Here is a 21,818-nt window from a genome sequence, read left to right as displayed (position 1 = left end):
ACTGCATCTTACGAATAAAAGCTTAAAAAAATAGAGCTTGAAGGGGACCGACATAGCTAGATAGTGTCTCTAGAAGAGCATAAAGCAAACGTCTTCAACACAGTTCAAAACTATTATCGAAAAATCGCCTCACTATAAGAGAAAGTATACAAATTCCAGGAGACCGGTTTGCCAGAGCACGTGGGAGATGGTACAGACAGTAACCTGGCGGGATGGGACGAGTATTGTGTGGACTGTTTTTTAGTTCCAGTCCGCCCTGCTATTATATCAAAGTCTAAGGACGCAGTAGTAGATAAGAAAATATTTCTTGACTGGGACTTAACCTCATAATTGTCGCTGAATAAGATATAGAAATGGCAGAGGATAATCGTTTAATTATGTATATCTTTGTTTGTTTGTTTTTAATGATCCGAGTTTTTTTTTTTTTTTTTTTTTTTTTTTTGAGAAAAATAAAATGCAAACATTTTTCAGGGAGTTTTGGAGTTTATACTTCATAGCCAAAATACATACCTACATACCGGGTTATATATATGTGTATGTGTGTGTGTGTGTGTGTGTATGTGTGTGTATATATATATATATATATATATATATATATATATATATATATATATATATATATATAGAGAGAGAGAGAGAGAGAGAGAGAGAGAGAGAGAGAGTAGGGATTCCACTGCAAGTGCTACCCGCATTGGACTACTCACCGAACTTGAAAGCGAATGCAATTCGCCATTCGTCGGCTGACACATGGAATGCAGAGTTCCGGGTCGACTGGAAACGAATCTGCATAAAAACATTCAGAACCGAGGCTAACAACATAGGTTTCCATGGTAGGACAGTAATATGCAATCCCCACATCAACCGAACAAACATGCAGCGTCGTCTTCAGTGGTGCAAAGTACAGTGGGACGTGGAAGCTTGGAAAGCTGCGTTACGGAGAGACGAATCACGTTACATTCTCTACCAGGTAGATGGACGTGCGTGGCAAATGTCCCGTAAACGTTTCTTACCACAGTGCGTAACTTCAACTATGAAATTCGGAGGTGGCAGTGTGATGGTATGGTCCTCTTTATGATACTGTTTTTCCTGGTATGGCCTCAGACCTCCGGTTGTGGTGTCACGAACATTGAACTCCAAGTATCTGAACATTCTGGACAATGCAATGCTTTCTGTTTTGTGGCGTTTCCACGGAACTGACCATTGTCTCTTTCATCAAGACAATGCACGTTGTCATAAGGCGGCTGCTGTAACTGCGTGGTTTGTGGACACGAACGTCACCACCCTTGACCTCACCCGGTGCTCCAGTTCAATAGGGTGGAGATCAGGGTTCTTTACATGCATACAGGAAGAATGGTCCAAAATTCCCACTGATCGCTATCTACGCTTATGGAAATTATGTTCGTAGGATTACTGTAGGCATAGCAGCGAAAGAAGATCCTACATCTTATTAAGGTTGGCCGCATGGATGTTTTTTCCTTCACACTATGGTGTCCGTTGCCTTGCTTCTAAGCGGTGTATAATTGTTTTCAGGAAAGAGTGCAGGGACGCTCAGTTGTTTAAATCAACTACATAAAGGGAGAAAAGTATGGGTTTTTCTTGATTTAAGTTGATTTTAGTGAAGAAGAAGAATCAGAATGAATGATTTGCAGCTGATGACAACATGCATAGCCCTACACGAGTGTCATTGAAGAAATTTTCATCCTATTTTTTAATAAGGACACAACTGAAAATTGGATAATAAATATGCATGATCGTGTAGCAAAATAGCAAAACGATGTTTTTTCTTTGAAGCATTAATAAAAGTTTCGAAAGTGAATCGAATGCTTTAATACAATTTAGCCATGAAAATTGCGTGGTACTGTTTTTGATTGAGGTTTCACAGCCTTTGTCCTTTTTTTTTAATCTTAAAACGAAGATTTTCAGCTTCTTTTCTTCAGAGCATATTTTGTGCACTAACTAAAAGCTCACTTATGAAAAATACAACTTTCAAAAATGAGACTGAATGATACCGAGAAGATCGCTTTTGTTTTCCTAAGGTTTCTGCTTGGTCTTTGAAGAAAACCAACGGTTCAACACACTGAACATGTCAGTGAATCATGGATCAAATGCCCTAATAAAACGTGAATATTGGATAGATTTCGTAGCGTTTTAAGCAGCTACCGAAGTACTAACTCTGTTGCCAAAAGATGCATTCTGCTAAATCCTACAGCTTTCAAAGGCAATATTATTTTGCTGTTTAACAAGAACAATAATGGTTGTTTATTACAATTTCTGTTAATAATTTTGCTGAAAAAAAAAACAACTAAACTTATGGTTTAAGCAGTATGAATGGAAGGCAAGAATTTACAGCTCTCACAAAGGGAGAACATTCTGACAAAGGTTTAAATCCACTGTGTCCCGTATCAATTGCATTCTATATACAGTCATCCCTCGACTTACGTGCGTTCGAGTTACGTCCTTTCGAAGATATGTCCGTGATTCCATAAGGGAATAAATAATTTTCGGCTATTCTTTCGAATAAGGCGCAAATCGAAGCGTAAGGAAAAGCATGCACAGTGGCAACAGCGCTTTCAGCAACAACTTCCCTCGGCAGTCGGCAGATGTCTTCAACAGTTCCTTTGTTGATTTTATGTTTGAGAAATGGGTTATTTGTGTATTTATCGTTTAGTTATTTCACGATATTTTGTGCAACATGTGCCCCTACATGCACGATTAAAAAAAATAGTGAAGAATCACAGAAAAACAGGCGAGCAATTGATCTTGAAACGAAGTTGCAAGTTATAAAGCAACATGAAGATGGTAAGCCAGTCAGTGCGATCGCACATGACTTCGGATGGTCTCATTCTACAGTGACGACCATTTTGAAAAATAAGCATAAAATCGTAGAGGCTGTGAAAGGATCTGCTTCCATTAAATCGACGATAGTGACGAAGCAACGACAAGGTCCTATCGGTGATATGGAAAAGCTACTTGCATCATGGATAGAGGACTGAACCAAAAGAGCATATCCCTTAGCACTGCGACGTAACCGCTAAGGTACTAAGCCTCTTCAGCATGTTGAAGGAGAAAGCAGAATTCGATTATGACTACGAATTCAACGCTTCTTCCGGTTGGTTCATGAGATTCAAGCAGCGTTTTGCGCTGCATACTATGAAAATGTATGGGAATCTGCAAGTGCTGAGAAGGCTGCCAAGGAGTTTGTGGAAAAATTGGATAAAATTATTACGGAGGAAAATTATTTGCCACAGCAAATATTTAATATGGACTAGATGTCCTTGTTTCGGAGAAAAATGCCCCAGGCGGACTTTCATCCACAAAAAGCTAAAATCTATACCTAGTTTCAAAGCTCTTAATGTCCGTATTACGATTCTGTTACTGGAATGTGGCTGGATATAAACTGAAACCATTTGTGATATGGCACAGTGAGAATCCACGAATCTTCAAAAACATTAGGAAGCATACTCTCAATTCATTTTCGGAGCAACAAGAAGTCGTGGATGACTCTCAAAAATTGTTTGAGGATACCTTAATAAACTGTTATGCGAGTGAAATAAAAAGCTATTGTGTGAAAGAAAATGTAGAATTTAAAATTTTATTAATTCTAAATAATGCACCAGGTCATCCGTCTTATAGCGGTGATCTTCACCAAGTTCAAGGTCATGTTTCTCCCTCTAAACACTACTTCACTGATCCAACCGATGGATCAGGAAGTTCTTGCAGTGTTTAAGGTCTATTATGGTTAAGCCATTTCTGCTACTGAAGGAAATGACCAGACTCTCATGCAATTCTGGAAAACATTCACTATTTATCATGCTATTAAAAACATTGCTGTGGCTTGGGACGAAGTGACCTCTCAATGTATGAGTGGCATTTGGAAAAAGACATTAAAAAGGTCTGCGCATGATTTTGGAAGTTTGTAATAGTGGGCCTAGCAAACAATCTGAATCTCGAAGTGAATGATGACGACATAACTCAACTCATAGAAAGTTCCCTTGAAGAGTTGACCAACGAAGAATTGGTCGAACTGGAGGAACAACGTGTTGCAAAAGAGAAAGAACGTGAAAAGGAAGAGGGGAAAATAGAAACAGGAAGTTAAACAATTTATAGTGAAGGGTCTTGTAGAAATGTTCTTTGCAGTTGGCGATGTTCTCAAAATGGCTGAAGACATGGACCCCAATGTTGAAAGCTAATTAATAATAGAAACGAAAGTACATGATTCGTTTGCTTACTATGAACAAATTTATGATAAAAAAAGAAGAACAGGAATAAGCAAAGCACATTTGGACATTTTCATCAAAAAAAAAAAAAAATGGTTATACCAGAAGAGCCACAGCCTGATCGTTCACAGAGGGAAGAAAATGAAGATGTGATTGTGGAGTAAGATTTGGGTGAGTATTTTCCTGTTTTATAGTATAGTAACACACAGTACAGTTTAATAATAAGGTTTAAATATTAAAATGACAGTATACTTATAACAGTTAAGTCTGTTGATTTAATGTATCGACTTACGTCCTGCCGGATGGAACGGAACCTGGACGTAAGTCGCGGGATGACTGTATATAAAGGTTCTTTGTTGATTCTTAACCGACCCTGAAGTGTAGGGTTCGTAGCAATGATACGCTATTAGCTTTATGCCTAGAAGTATAATTTGCATATACGGTTTGCTGTACGCGGGATAAAAAAAAAAAAAAAAAAAGAGAGTTTTTAGGAAGAAGAACCTAGCCACCACCAATAAGACCAGCTAACTTGCCTTCACTTCTTAAGCTCTGATTAAATATAATACTAATAATAACATCTTTCAATCCCCCCCCCCCTCGTAGCTGGTGATGTTCATCAGAATGTTTCCTGCTTGAAGACGTACCATGCAGATTAGAAGATGTCTTGGTACAATGGTGGAGCAAATTCACAAACATCGATGACATGCATAAAAATGATGTGCAACCACGTCGACTTCATTCACGTGCATGTATGGTGGAACGAAGCTTTTCCCATAAGTGTAGTTCAAACCTTATTTTTTTCCAAAATGCACTTGTAATTCGCACTACAAAATATATTACAAGCAGATCGTTGTACGATCCTTTGAACATCTTCATACAATACAGTAATTATACATCACATAATTCCTATCTCATAGATTTCTACCTAATCCTATAATTTGCTACGCTTCTCCACAACCTTAACTACCTCCAGAAAAGTGAACTGGTCTGTAATACAAGATGTTTCCGCTGTGACTCTACACTTTCGCTGTAGTACAATCGAAGCAGGTCTCCTCTTTCCGGACTTTGTGACGCGAGACTGAATTAAAAGCGCATCTGAAAACCCTTATATTCTCTCAAATCAAGTCGTAACTCATTGGTTCAGTCTTCTTATTAACATATCAGTTATTTGATATTACAAACGCCTCCAGTTATTAAACTTTCTCTTGAATTCACCATTTAGAATTCAAAAAACAAAACATAAAACAGGCAATATTATGAAGTTTAAAGAAATTTGAAATGATCAGAACAATCATGAAAAGACGAGTTTGGTAATAACATTCCCGTACAGGGACATCATTTCATTATCGCAACAGTTGACTTACCTATTTGTAAAATAGTTTTATATCGCTTCGAAACATTTTGTTTAATATTTAGAATCGGTCTGCTTGAAATCAAAACTGGAACGATTTCATAAATTTAAAACAAGATCAAAATTTCAATAAATTCCGTCAGCCCAGATCGGAGTTATATATTTACAGATGGGCCAAACAAAACGTTTCGAAGCAATATTAAACTTTTTTTTTATATCTAACTGGTGCTTATATGTATTTAATTTAATTAACGAGCAGCGTAACTACCAGCATCTTCCGACTAGGCAACAATTCAGATAACTGAATTGTTGCCTAGTCGGAACTTCCAGGTCGTACAAATTCAAACTGGCAAATAAAACTTAAATTCATGTCACTTTTTTTAAAACAAACATATTTGTAGGAGTACTAATATGAAATATCAACAATCTCTCAATTTATTTTTTTCTTTATTTTATGTTTTGATGCCTTAAAACGATACGATGTTCTTTTTATTTAAAAAAAAAAACGAATTAGAATATAGAAGAAATGGAAGGTAAGAATTTACAGTTCTCACAAAGGAAGAAGATTCTGTCAAAGATTCAAATATTACCGTAAAAAAACACAACAACCCTCCATGTAGATGTTGTTTGCTCGTTATTATAGACTGCAATGAAAACCACTCTGCAATTCGCTACAACAGAATGATTCAGCACAAAGCGAAATCATGACTGGAAGGGAAGTTTGTCGAATGAAATTTATTGTAGTCTTCTTTCCAAAAATAACGATGCGACAGAAACTCAAAGCGAAACACATTTTGTCTGTGATAAAGAAAACACTGATGAATATGTCATTTCGCACCGAAATTGTGAGATTCCCACACAGAACGCTTTCTGAATGTTAATAAATGCACTCTCAGAATCGTTTCATCTCATTCGCCGAAATGATCCCGCTCCCACTTTTCAACCCAGCCCGATCTTCTGTCAGGTCCATACTAGGTCGTACGCTGTAGCCACTGAAGTCGAGACCTCGGCCCTCTAAACCAGTTTCTCCCAGACCACGTGATTACTCGGCGTATTTCTCGGAGACCAAGTTGGATTTCGTCAACCGTAACGACGACTTAAGTGCAGACGTCATGTCTGGAAGTGGCAAGCCGTCGCACATCGTGGGCAACAAGGCGAATTCTTCGCAGGCTTATAAAGGTAGCGTACCGATGCAGTCCGATCACCTCGAGACCATCTGTTCTCTGCAGGTCAGTTCACTATACGAAGTACAACCGTCCTCTCATCTAAATTTCACTCACGCGTACGTAACTTGGGAAAATATTTTTATCCACTTTTTTGGACACAATTTCATTGCCGCAGAATCCAAATCTTACGTTCATTAAATAACAGGCAGAGATTTTTTTCCCTTTTGTTAATGTTATGTTTTGTTAAAAAAAAAAGGTAATTTGACATGTTCCTGTGACATTTTACGAAGGAAAGGTACAAAAAAAAAAAAAAAAAAATCCTGAAAAGAAAGTGACATCTTTTAAGAATGATTCCTTTCCTCCCTTCTTGATTTGTATGATTAGTCTAACGTATATTTTTATTATATATATAAAATATTCACTTATATAATGTATAATATCAATATATAATTTTCATTTGTATGAAAATGAAAAAAATATTCCTGCATATTTTAACGACAATGCAGGATTAGTTACATAAATTTATAAGGATGATAGTTATGAGAACCACATCAAAGAACGCAGTTTATTTTGTCTTGTTAAATCCTTCTGTATAGGAAAGGAAAAATTGGAATAGTTAGGTGAGGAGAAAACTTGGAAAGGAAAGAAAGAAAACAAACAAAAACACCCCCATTAATGCACTCATTTCCTTTGGAAATCGTAAAATGTGTCACAAAGAAGATTAATAATAAATAATTAATTATCAAAGGATTATCGAACTTTAATTAGAACCCACTGACGGAGAAGGAAGTGTTAGAGGGGATTCCAAGCGATCGCAGCTGCTGATTCAGACTATACATTTCACTGGTCTTCGAGAGCACCCAGATATTGAAACCCAGCGTGAGGGATAAACAAATAATACCTAAGAACACAAGTGTGAAACATGCTTTAGAGAACTTTTAATAATTAATTTTTATCAAAATTATTATATTTAATTTTACAATACGTTGTTGAGTGCATATATCAATTATCTAATGTCATTTAGTATTGTCGTTTTAAAATATTTAATTTTTATTAAACTTTATCTGCGTATGAGTACCTTCAGTTCAGAAATTCGGAGTCCCCTAAATACAGCATTGTTTATGGTTATTTAATAGTATAGAGTTTATTTAAAAAAATAAAACGAAATGTTTCAATAACTTTTAAAGCAAATGCAAAATTCAATAAATCAGTGATGTTTACAAATATTTGCTCCCCAAAATTTCGGGAACCGGATGCTTCGCATCGGTTGCACCTCCCCGCCTCCCATCTGGTTGAGTTTTAAGGGAGCTATGGTTCCCTATCTTTTTATGCCGATCTTATCAACAGGAAGGTGCCAGTGTTAAGATGACATCCTGTTGCTTTATAAGGAAACTAATGAGCAAATTGTGTTCGAAAGAGATTCATTAAGACAGGTTACATATCACCAGTGAACTCGGCTTGGTCATTCCATGAAGAAGAGTTTGTTTTTTAGAAGACGCTTAGATCTTTTGAACAGCAGGAAATTGAACATAAAATTGCACATGACCCTGCACTGGTGAATATAATTAGTTTCAATATCTTATTGCAGAAGCGAAAATTTCACACAATTGTCGTAAATTTTCAAATCAGTTTTGAAATGAGCATTTTTTTTTATTCCTAAAGTGTAGTTTCAAACATTTCTGAAAGATTTCAAATCCAAAATTGAAGATGCCCTTCAAAGTACCGCCGAAATATTTATCACTTTTCTGATTTCTCGGTTAATAAAAATATTTTCTTTTGATTTTTCTTCACTATATGAGACGATTCAAGCTTGAAAATATTTCCATTCTTATCCAGTGTTTTAACTATTTTTTTTTCATTACAGTTAATTTCATATTTCAAACTATCGGGTACTAATATGCAATTGGTTTGTTTCTTTGATTTCTGAATATTTATGATAGGAATGCTTGGTTTCTTTCTGTGTTCCATTCTCAGAGAGATGAGCAACCTCTTTATGCACATCCATGTTACAAAATTATGAACAGCCAATATAAAACTATTTTCATGCGATTTCTTCATGTGAGCAGCAAAGTCAGATGGCATGAAAGGATATATATTTCCAATATTTGGTAATCAAACACCGGAAGAATCAACAGCTTCCATTTTCAGCTCTTTTATCTTAACAGTTCTCCTCAACATCGTTACAATTAGAAAGGATACCGCTCATCTGAAAGAAAGAAAGAAACAAAAACTTCCTGTTTGGATCCTAATTCTGTTTCGGTTTTTGACGAATTTAAATCATGACATGACATTTACCTTCAGAAATATAAACATGCCAAATCTGAATCTGATATGGCCTTTGTTTCAGTTTGTTCACTGTCATCTTCATCATCAAAGGATCGGTGGTTTAGGTGTAAGTTAACATTGTAACACATTTTTCCCTTCACATAAATTTATTAAGAAAGTTAGATACACTCTGCTGTGGTTCAGCCATATGATATCGAACACAAGAAGCAGAAGATATTGTAGAACCCATCTTACATGAAATATATTCCTTTAAAAAAAAAAAATTCATGGAAACGCTTGAAGATAGTATATTCGGCTGCAAGAACTCCACAAAAACTGTCTCAAACTATTATATTGGCTAAACTGGTAATCTGCAACTTATTGCAAAACATATGCAGTTTACATTCGTTCCTAGATTCCAGCTACGTGACTAGTAGATCATGAAGAAAGTCAACAGCTGACATTGACCACGAACGATAACCTGTCTCTTAGTAATGGAATGATGAGTTGGTTGCTTGGCATCCCCAAGTATGTAAAAATAAAAAAGCTGTATTCTCTATTCGCATTTCGACTGCTTTTTTTTTTATTTCCAAATGTATAGGACATGTTTTCGCAGTAGTTATTAGACAGTGCAGTTTTTTTTCCTAATAACAACTGCTCTGTGGTCGTCCAGGCATGGCCTCCTTCATATGGTCGCCACTTGGTGATATATATATATTTAGATGAGCTAAACCTTTAGAGCGTGCTAAATTCCTTTTTGAATGCAGCACGCTCTAAAGGTTTAGCTCATCTATTTCAAACTTACATATTTCTGGGATACTCTCTTAGTTTTCGTCTTTTTTTCCCCCAACATATGCTTTCTGTTTTTAATAGTTTCTTTTTAATTAATCTTTTCCAATAATATGCATTTTCTGTAATGATTCAGTTAAGATTTTTCTGCATGTTATCCAGCAGATTTTTACTTTCATTTACGTTATTTCTTTTATTGCATTTTTATTTTATTTTATTATTATTATTTTTTTTTTTTTGCAATTTATTCATTGTATAATGTTTTACTGGTTGGCATGATTATTTATCTTTCTATGCTTTGCTTTATTCTATTTAATCCTGTTGATTATATCCTCGCTTGTTATTTTCCCGCTAACTATTCACTTACTGACTGACGCATCTTTAAATATTCTTAAATGAGATAATAAAATACAGTCTATTTCGCTTTTGTTTGTCCATTTGAACTTACTCATGTCCATTTATGGTTGGTGTTCTGTTCTTATGGCGTGTTCATAGCCTTCAATTGATTCCTTATCATAAAGTAACATATTTCCTCTTTCATTTCGTCTTTCTATTCAACTTTACCTATATGCTTTTCATAATCATTTCTTATTTCTTTTTCCGAATAGGACGGCATATTTCAAATTCCCATTCCAAAACTAATAGTGTTATTATAAAATTTTACAAGTTTCTTTAATATAATAATAATAAGTAGTAGAAGAAAAAAGTGTGAAAATTCGTAGTGGGGGCTGCCATTATTAATGTATTAGGCTTAGTTAAGCTTCATTCCATTTATCAACCATAATTTTATTGGGTACCTAATGCATGAACGGTAATTCCACCTTGGTTTGCAATTATAAGAGTGGTTGGAATTTTAGTGAAAGCAACTACGAGACCCATATTATGGTTGTCTGTTCTGTTAACTGTCTCTGTTCCTCGAGCCGTTTTTCCTGTTTGCATGATGAGAACCCGCGTTAGGAATTTCGTAATGAGCAATTATAAGACAATTATAAGTACTTATAAGACGCTAATTGGAGGCCTAAAGTGGCTTGAAAAAACTTTCGTGTTTGGTCTCTAGAGCAGGGTTTCCGGACTATGTAAAAATAAAAATGAAAAAAAAAACTGACAAAATATAGATATAAAAATTGATAAATGCGAAAAAAAAAATCCTTAGTTCACCCACAGTACAAATGTGTTGTAGGTTTACTAATAACTTTTCGTGGGTGGAAACTACGTAAAAACAGTTTATAAGACTGCATATACAAACTTAATTTCTTTTATGTGTATGCCAAGCATAGCTGGTATTCTTGAGGTCCACCCAATTCTAGTCGAGATTTTCGGTTTGTCACTATAAACGCGATCAGAACGAGACACACAACCACTTACACTGAACCAAGAGATACAGTTAGACTGTTCCAGGAAAGAATACGGGTGACATTGCACTGTAGAATGATCTTTTCCTGTAGTCCTAGTTTCATTTAAGAATCCAGTAAAATTTTGTGTTTCATGGAGGACCATTCCCGAACATCTCACTGCAGAACGTCTCTCAATTTTTGTTGTTTTTTGAATGAGACTGTTGATAAGCATTGCTCCGAAGGGTCCAGAACCATAACAGCAAAAATAGTTGAGACCCGCAATTATTATATTTACAGGGTGTTGGACGATTGGATGAGCCGGTTTCACACGAAACATGAATTTTACACAGTACAATATCCAGCGTTGCGGGATTATTATTAATTTTTCCTGACTCCCACCTAAAAAAGGTAGTAAACCTATAGTACATCAATATCGGGCGGGATAAGAATTGTTTTCATTTTTTTATTAATGTTATATATATATATATTTTTTTTTGCAGGAGTATTTGTATATGTTTGATGTTTTAAACGGTGTTTTGATTATTCCTTTTGTTTATTGCCGTATACATAAGATTATACAAAATACATAAGATTATAAAAAGATTGAGAGATTTATCTGTATTTCTGTAACTCAAGCAATGTTTAAGAGCAAATACTAGATATTTCTTTCTTTCTATTAATGAACTTACAAAATGAAATGAGTGCGGTGTTTTACTGTGCAGGGAACCACTTTTCAATTTCCGATTTGTATACACAAAGAATGTTTAGCAACGTTGTTTGTATATACAAAGAATATTACTAAACACTATCAGAATGTGAGACTGGCTTTAATCAGCTGTATAATTGCGAAAGCAATTAGAAATCGCATGTAATTTTTAAATGATACCGAATTTCATTGCACTTCTTTTCACGCTTTTGAAGGGAATACTGATTTGAACTTGAATTCTTGGCAGTAAAAAAATGCTTTTTACATTCACAGTGCATAAACAAAATGATCGCTGATGGTTCCTGGGTTTATAATGAAATTCTTTGGCGTTCTGACACATCCAGCAGAGATTATCTTGAATATTTTCAAGATAATGAAATTATATTTGTACATTCATATTATATTTATCACAAAAGAGCAGTTTTAAAGCACACTTCGATGTCGCTTAATCAAAATAAAAACATCCAAATTAGTTTAGACGACTTAAATTTCTTTAGCTTCTTCGCGTAGAGCCAACTGTTGCTTTTGTTATCTTAAAATTATTTTATTATAAATTTTATACTAACATTATAATGAAGATAATTAAACAAAATTTATTTACTTTTTTCAGCTGAGGAAAAACGTCGACGAGCAAACAAATTGACTGCCACAGAAATGCACGAGGATTGTTGCTATTTGTTATTTTATCTCAAGGAAATAATTATCAGAAAACGTTCATTCCTTATCCACGGTGTCAGATGATGATGAATTCTTTACTGGTTCTGGAAATTCAAAGAGCATCTTTCAATTAAGTGATATCGATGCAACGAGTGCTCACCATGAGGATACGTAAAATAATCCTCTTCACTGCACTGTTCACGGTCCTCTTTCTTTTGTGGTTCTTCGCATCATCCGAGAGGAAATTAATGAAACGCCAAAATAAAAAGATGATACTAAAAATGGTTCATAGCATCCAACATTTAATTGGCTACTCAATTCTTGATGCTGCCAACAGCGATGCCATTCAGTGCAACTCTTCAATACCTAAATCAGATGCTATACATTTTAATAATGAATATTGGCAGAACCCAGAAAACACAAATATCTTTCTGTATTCTGCCTTCTATGATACCCGGATGATTTTAGCTGACCACAATCCGCACTTTATTCGAATGCTTGGAATGATCAAAGGGGAGAATACAGACAATTACTATTGCCACATATGGTACAGCAATCATGAGTGCATTGCAGTGAAGAGTGAATGCACAGAAATATGGGTAAACGAGTGGGATAATCCAGGTAACAAAAGTTACTACAGAGCATTCCTTTTATCGTGTCCAGTTCCTTTTAAATATTCGTCTAAAGGAAGAGTACCAGAAGGAATTTCCTTAGAAAATACTATTTGTGGTAAACCAACAGTGTTTTTTAAGCTCTCCCAGCCTCCATCGATACACAAAAAGGACTTTGCTGTGTGCCTGAAAGGATTAGACTTTACACACGACATCAGTTTAAGATTTTTAGAATGGTTGGAACTGCAATTTCTTTTAGGAGCTGATAAAATCATGGTCTACATATACCAAGCACACCCAAATACAATGAAAGTATTGGAATACTATAAAAAGCAGGGAAAACTCAATATGAAATTTTTAACACTACCAGGTGATGGCTCTAATGATGCGGAACTCCGTTCAAAATTCCTGAAAGGAAACGTATGGCAAAAGCGAAGGCATGAATTGATACCGTACAATGATTGCTTTTACAGTCATCTCTACACGCATGACTTTGTTATTCTGCTGGATCTTGACGAAGCCATAATTCCCGTGTGGCATTCCACTTGGGAAGAATTAATTCAGCAAATCATAAACGATGAAACGAATGCCTTAAAAATATACGCTTCGTTATCAGTTCCAAACGTCTATTTTTTTGAAGAGTTTGGGAAAATTTATGACCCTTCCATTCCTCCTTATATGCACATGCTCCGTCACGTTCACAGATCTGCCAATTTCAGTAGACCAGGATTTGCAGTGAAAAGTTTTTTTGCTTCGAACACTACTCTAACGGTGTTCAATCATTACGCTCTTCATACTCTGTATAATCAGGTAAAAAGAAATGCACTGATAAGTACCTCATTAGTTCATCTGCATCATTACAGAACAAACTGTCCTCCTCTTATGACAGAAGAGTGCCAAAACAACTTTCTAAAATATCGGCAAAAGGATACAAAGATTTGGAGGTATAAGGAGAAACTTATTAGCAATGTAAAAAGAGCTTTAACTGAAATAGGATTGTAGCCAATTAATAAAAAAAAGTAAACAAATATAATATCATTTTTTTGAGAGAATCATACTTCTGATAATTTTAATTAATTATTAAATTTCTGTTTTTATTAATTCTGATCTGTTTTTGCTTGTTTCTTCGGTTGCCTAAGACGATTATGACGTTATGCTTCTTTTGACATGTTAGCTTACAGAACAATCAACGAAACGTCAATAACGAAATAGACGAACTCGGCGGTAAGGCGCTACTGCTCTCATAAAGCTCTGCACACAAGTTCAACTTATACCACAAACATACAAAACCATACTTATATTCGTCAGAAAAGCCAGAAATTGAAAAACCTGCAAGAAATATATGAAAATTTAATTCTTTTGAAATGCAAAAGAAAACTGTGTGATATATTAAGGCATCCGCATCAAAGCTCTAGTAGCAAATAAGAACGATAATGACTAGTCATGAAGCCTAGTAAAGTAGTGAAATTATGTAGTACACAATAAGGTATAGCTTATATTTGTTAGATATACGACTGTTTTTATTGCCAGTTATAATGACGAACCAATATTTTATTTTCACAGTACTGCAATGACCTTCTTTCTAATGAGATGTCCCATTTTTGCTTTTTTGTTGTTGTTGTTGTTGTTGTTGTTGTTTGTTTTCGGGACTACTGAAACTTTTCTTTCACAAAGCGTTAGACCTTCGGTGCTGCTTGTCAGGTCCCAAATTAAGCAATAAATAAATAAATAAAAATAAAATACAACGTTCATCGTTTAAAATGTCCACATGATTTTTTTTTCTCTTGCAGATTAATAATTCTTATGGACATTACGATATTTTTTAAAGCCACAACATTTTAAAATTCACGCTTCAGTTTCTAAGAGTAATAATTTCACTTTTCTTGTTAGAGAGTTTTCATTTTCAGATCTTCCCAACACACACACACACAATACACCGAGAATTTGACATTTACCGATTATCAAATAATAGTTGCAGATTTCGTTCTGATGACGGTATTAAGAACAATGGCACCTTTCTCATTTATAGAATAAATAAAAAATATGTTATCAAAAACTGGGTAAAATAGAGATCACAAAAATTTAACCGAAGATCCTTCTCCTGGAGGTCTGGCGTTAGGAACGCAAAAGGGTTATTAAAAAATTACACAGGCACTTACTTTTTTACTTGGAGTAAATTTACTTCACTTTAGATCGCTAGTATAAATACCACCTTGTTTGATGCAAATCTGAAACCTTTTTAGGATGTGTTTGGTGCCCTTGAGAACATAACTTAGCTGAATTCTGTTGAAAGCAGAATTCAGCGAAGTTATTGAAATCAAAAGAAGGATTGAAATCAGCTAAGACTGCTGATTTCAATCCTCAATGTCTTTTAATGTAGCCAATTAGAAAAAAAATCTCAGAAAGTCTAATCGGCTAAACGAGAAGACTACTCAATCACTTCCCAACATGCAATCGATTTTCTTGGAAAGTTTCATCTGGATACTGAAGAAAAATAAAGGAACAAGCAAGAACTGTCAATCCGCAGAAGCCTAGACAACATTGCACAGTGGCTGTGACTGTTCTCTCAAAGAAAACAGGTTCCATGATACTTTAAGTTTCGATGTTTCTCGACCAAACAGGATGTCGATTCGGATACCTGTCGTGAGCATTGATATGTCTACCTTAAGGTGGTGGATAATTTTAATCACAAGAGTGAGACTATTGACCTACTTATTGGAGACTCAAGTGGCTTGAAAAAGTTCTATTTTTGATTTCTAGAGCAAGGTTTCACATTATTTAACCCTTGATCTATCCCCAGAATTAACACTAACGGTTTGGTTAGGTCAAACTCGTAAGCTGTTAATTTATTCTAAAACAGATTTTTATGCTTTGTCTATAAGAGGCCATTAAGCTTAATGTGTTAAGGGAAAGGCGTCCTTCCAATTGCAGGGAACTGTCCTTGCTAACTGCGATGGACTTAAGTTGAAAAGACCTAGGTTGGAATCCCGTCTAGGACACGACGAATCTTTATAAGGCTCTTTCACTGAAAAGTAAGTCAGTTGGTCTCATACGGTGTTAGAAGGATTTCACTTCAGAGAAACCATCATGTTTTATCCAGCAGAACAGATAAAATAATTTGAGAGTACATGTAGTTGATAGACACAACAATGTTTGTCATCCGAATACATCTGCATGTATGCAGATGATTAACCGTCCTCTCAGAACATTGACTACGCTAATTTGAACCAATTACTTGGTAGTGACAGATCACTGAGCCTAAATACATTAACGGAGAGGGGAAGTTTTTATCGTGGGAAGCGACCTTCTCAAATACAATTTTAATGAAACTTTTAAGGGACGTTAAAGATCCGTAAAATTCAGGACGAGACAATCCCTTTATGTGCAGGACGTCTGACAACTGCGTATATGACTGGTAAAATACCTTTTTTTTTAAATAGTTTTTTCTAAAATGTTTCAAGTAAAATTTGTAGGGATAATATACTGTCAGGAAGCTCCTGAAAGATTGGTGATTTTTTTAGTGTTTTCTTAGATTTACTGGTATGTTTTTAGTATATTATTATAATTCTTGTATTTATGTGTATTTATTGTACTACAGCATTTAATAGCATAATTATAGAAATATTATCAGCTGTTACTACTCTTAAGAATAGAAATGTTATCAGCTGTTACTACTCTTAAAACTCGTTACAACAAGGCAGTGTCAAAAACTCAAATCAAGTGTTACTACTGAGGAGAACGTTTGTTCCAGTGAGCAAAAGTGTTGTTGCAGTGACGATGATAATTTATCCGAGGATAGTCTGACACTGGAAATATCCCGATTAAAAGAAATTATGAGAAACCAGAGAATTAGAAAAGTGGAAAAATCTTTGACAAAACTTAAACAGGATAAGAAAAATTATCTGAACAAGAAGAGGCAGGAAAGCACTGAATTTGGTAATCATATTATTAATAACAACAAGATAAGGCAATCAAAATCTAAGAAAAAACCTAAAGTTATTGATGATTCTTCCATTTATTTTTATTCCTTCTCAAGTGCCCCTCTAAGCATCTATTCACTATAAAGGTTAAATAATAATGGTGATAACTTACATCCTTGTCTAACTCTTCTCTCCACCGGGAATTCTTCTGTTGCCTCTCAATTTACACATACTGACGATGTCCAATATATTCTCTTTAAGATTTCCAAGTTATATGAATCAATATCAGTATTTTCTAGAATATCAAAAAGTCTTTTGTTTCACGACTAGTCTATGCAAGGCTAAATCGGAGTATGAAAAGAAATTGATTATGCAGAGTATAACCAATTTCTAAAGGCAATCCAAAAGAATTTTATCGTTATGCCACAAGAAAATAAAGAATAAATGTGGAAGAATAACTTAACTGAATGCAGATGGTACACTAGTGTCAGAAATCAATGAGATTGTTCAGTTAATGAGTGCTCACTTTGCTAAGATATATCAATCAGGTGTTTGTAACATGGTGCACACTGCTATTGCTACATTGGATGAAGAGTTACAGGTGCATAAAAATGAGGTCGAAGAGTGTTGCATAATCTGGATAAGAATTTGTCAATAGGGACAGAAGGAATATCAGCATGTTTGCTAAAGGAATGTTCGGCTTAACTGGATAGGCCTTTCACATATTTGTATAACTTGAGCCTCAGCCTAAAAAATGATACCACATGAATGTAAGTAATGAATGATAGTTCCATTGTACAAGGGTGGTGCAAAAACTGATGTGTCAACTATCTACCCATCAACATCTCTGGTGTGGTGGTGAAGAGTTTATAGAAATTGGTAAGAACTCGCATACAAAAATGGGTAGACAAACAAGCTATACTCTGCAAGGAGCAGGATGAGTTTACTAAAGGAAGGTCATGCTTTAGCAATTTCCTCATATTTCATAACAATATTACGGCCCAGTTGGATAAAGAGAATGGATATGCTATGATAATAAGGGATTTACTAAGGCATTTGATTGGATACCACACGAAAGGATGTTGCATAAACTGGAGAATATGGGATTGGAATATAAACTCTTGACTTGGATCAGGGGATTGTTGATAGACAGATATCAAAAAATGATATACAGTGGGTGTGAATCTGCCAGATTTATGGTGACCAGTGGTATATCTCAAGGTTCAGTCCTTGGGCCATTGTTGTTCAATCTATACATTAATGACATTAGGAAGGCTCTAACAGGAGATGTGCAGTTGTTTGCTGATGATGCTAAATAGATAGGGAAATCAGGGATGATACTAATATCCAGCACTTACAAAATGATTTGAATAGGCAGGAAATTTGGGCAAACGAAAATGGCTGTTAATTTATGTTAGGAAGTGTAAAGTTATGCACTTTGGCGTGCTTAGAGTTCCAGCAGCATATATTATATTAGCTGGGTTATGCTACAAGAAACTGAAGAGGAAAGGAATCTTGGCATATTCGTGGATAAAAATTTAAGGTGCAAAAGTTTCAAATACAACTCAGAGGATAATTGCGATGTTGAAGCGAACCTTGACGTGTAAGGACAAGGAAGCATTTTTCCTCTTTATAAGGCCTTGATAAGACCACACCTGGATTACCAAATGCAGATTTAATCCCTGGGTTATAAGGGGATAAGATGCTGTGGAAAGGGTGCAAAGAAAAGAAGAGTTACAAAGATTATATTCAGATTATGGGATTTGGATTAAGAGGACAGATTGCGAATATGTGGATAACTCTGGTTAACAGAAGAAAGAGGGGTTATGCGATAGAGATATATAAAATTTTAAATGGGAGTTATAGGATACCGTCTGATGAAATTTTTCATTATATTGAAGGTCCCGAGCAAGGGGCATCTATGGAAGTTGAGTTTGTTCGCAGTCAAAAAAGGGGTCAGAGCTAGGTTTTTCTCTCATAGAGAAAAACCTACGTTTTCTAGAATAGTTTTCCTTTAGGGGTAGTGAGTGCATCTAGTGTGCATGAACTTAAGGGCAGCTATGACAGTTGATTTGGGGGATTTACAACCTCCATCGATGAGTTCCTTACAACCCGGAGGTCTCAGATAATAATGATAAGAATAATATTTTGTATAAGCATTCTCACAAGAGAATTTTATCTAGAAGTTTCTAAAATAACCTCTAAAATACGAACTGGAAACAGAATACACATTGTCAAAAACACGAAGAATGTATGTATGTGTATGCGTGCGTGCGTGCGAGCATATGTGTATGTCTTGTGGTAAAATTAAAAAAAGGTATAGTACACTATTCATCCCAGAACCGTCTATGGCTTACAGGGTGTTCGGGATAAATTTGACAGTTTCGTAAGGAAAAAGAAAATCTTCTTTGTATCTATTAAATTTAATGAATTGACAAAAAAAACATTACAGGCAGAGTTAATTACAATACTATCAACAAGATTTACTCAAAATAACCACCATTAGCATCGATCACAGCTTCAATTCTGCTTCGGAACCTCGAACAAGCTGATGCTACAGTCTCCCTGGGAAGGGCCGCAAAAACTGTTTTAATTTTATCCATTAACTGGGCTTTTGTATTACTGGAAGTGCGATTGGTGTCTTTTTCAACTGCGCCCCATACAAAATAATCCATGGGGTTAAGGTCTGGGGAGTTTGGAGGCCAAACATTTGGACTGGTGAAGTCGTAGAAATTTTCAGACAACCATTTTTGACTTTTCCCAGAGGTGTGGCAAGGGGCCGAATCCTGCTGCCATACATACGGCCTACCATTGGCTACCCTTGTTATCCAGGGCTTGACTACAGTTAGCAACTCCACGAACAAAGCCCGAATTCCAATGCCAGGGTTCTTCAACACCTGTTCCTGCAGATTTGCATGGAATTCTGCTGTACGAACGCAATCAGATCGTCTGCTAGGGATCTTTCTTCTTGCTACATCCTCGTAGTCACCATTGCAAGTCTCTAGTTCATGCCTGATTGTTTTTACTGTATTCAGGGAGCATTGGGCAGCAGTCGTAATATCCTTATTTTGATGGCGGGCACGAATCATCATGATACAAGTTATTCTCTTCCATGATTCAGGTGGGTTCCAGCTATCCATCCTTTCTGACATCTTGTATGTGAATGAAGAAGGGTCCAAACTTTTAAATGAAGAGAAGTGTGTGTTAATACATGTAACTTACGGAAAAATATAATTAATTATAAATATGTCAAATTTATCCCGAACACCCTGTATGTGCTGTTGATAATTTTTGCCTGCTTCACTGTGACCTTAAAAATGGTCCAAGTGAACCCAAATAAGGTTGCTAGACAAATTAGGGGATTGTAAAATATCAATTTCATTGAAATATAACTAATTACAGCAGAATCATGAATACTATTTCAAATCATTTTGCCAATGAAATGCTCCCATCGTAACTAACATTGAGATGAGGACATATTGCGACACTAACCTAAATTGTCAAATAAATAAATAACGCCTTCTTATTTCCCAAAGGAAGTTAGCCTATCTTTTATCCATAACTCTTCAATATTGATAGGTAACCAACCTCCACTACCTTAGTCGTTAGTGGTAGCTGAATCCCATGGCTATTGATGATTTTGTCTGTCATACACTCGACTATCGGAGGGAGAGTACAGTAGACAACTGCCGCCATCTCAGAAATAGTGTGTTTTACAGTCTTTTTTTTTTTTTTTTTGAACTGATGAATAAAAATCCAACGTCTCCCAGAGAAAAATCTCTACTTGCCTGCGCTAGAGATTAAATTAACTTGGGAAACGGTTGAAAAAAAAGAAAGAAAGAAAATAAAAGACTAGAAAATGATTATATAGTCAAGAGTCGAAATTTATCAAAATGACTTTAAAAGAGGATAACTTGTATACAGTTATACGAACAAAACAAACCTTTTACGCTTCTTGTAGGAAAAAAGCACACGGGTGATCTAAATTAGTCTGCCATTTAGTAAAAATAAAAAAGTGGTCATGTTTTGTGCAAAGAAATCAGAGTGCCTTAGAGTTTTTATAAAAAGCACCATTAGGTTCTGAGTCAATTTTTATAAAAACTGACTCAAAACCTAATGGACTGATGATCAAGTATCGATTTTGGGATTGAAAGTATACAGTAATTATCCCTGCCTTTTCCCTATAACACAAATGCACAAAGAAATTTAATAAATGTATATCAGTCTCAACCCAAATATCTTTGTCACCGCTCCTTTCATTGGACTTGCTCCATCTACCTGTTTAAAGTTTTTATAGTACAATACGAATTTCTAAAATTTAGTCATTACCGAACGATTCTGTATGTCTGATAAGCATTTTGAAAGAAGTAATAGAAGATATCCATTTAAATAATATTTTTCAGTGATTATTTGGAAATATTAAATTAATTTAGTTGTTATATAGTGGTGGATCCTTATTTTAGACCTTTTTTTTCCCTCCAGTTATCGAGTTAGGGGGGTCTTTTTGCGTAGGCAAATACCGTTCTTCTCCAAGAAGAAATGCGACTTAGGGAACTCAGAAGAATCGACGCAGAACTCGTGAGCACCGGAGAAATGTGCCTAATTGCAATGACGAAATGTAGACACCGACTGTTTACCGATTTCTAAAAATGAAGCTACAGGAATGCTGCTTACTCCAGTGGGGGGGGGGGAGAGAAATGAAAAGACCTACATGGAATTTATTTTAAATAACAAGCCTCATTAGCTCAAGGAGCTATACAAGGTCGTCCAAAACAGTTTTACAAACATCCGTGCCCACTGGG

At 35.4% G+C, this 21,818-nt stretch overlaps 1 protein-coding gene across 1 annotated transcript; it reads left to right on the top strand.

Annotated features, from left to right (window-relative positions):
* The first annotated feature begins 12,766 nt into the window (after positions 1-12,766).
* On the top strand, positions 12,767-14,098 carry LOC150101154 (beta-1,4-galactosyltransferase galt-1-like). The gene has a single exon (XM_090402176.1). The coding sequence runs from the start codon at positions 12,767-12,769 to the stop codon at positions 14,096-14,098; it is 1,332 nt and encodes a 443-aa protein (XP_090258302.1).
* Positions 14,099-21,818: the final 7,720 nt, after the last annotated feature.

The sequence above is a fragment of the Typopeltis vanoorti genome, chromosome 12, assembly GCF_054136105.1.
Source record: "Typopeltis vanoorti isolate ZY-2024b chromosome 12, IOZ_Tvanoo_1.0, whole genome shotgun sequence".
NCBI classification, from domain to species: domain Eukaryota; kingdom Metazoa; phylum Arthropoda; class Arachnida; order Uropygi; family Thelyphonidae; genus Typopeltis; species Typopeltis vanoorti.
This window is presented reverse-complemented; position numbering and strand designations above follow the sequence as displayed.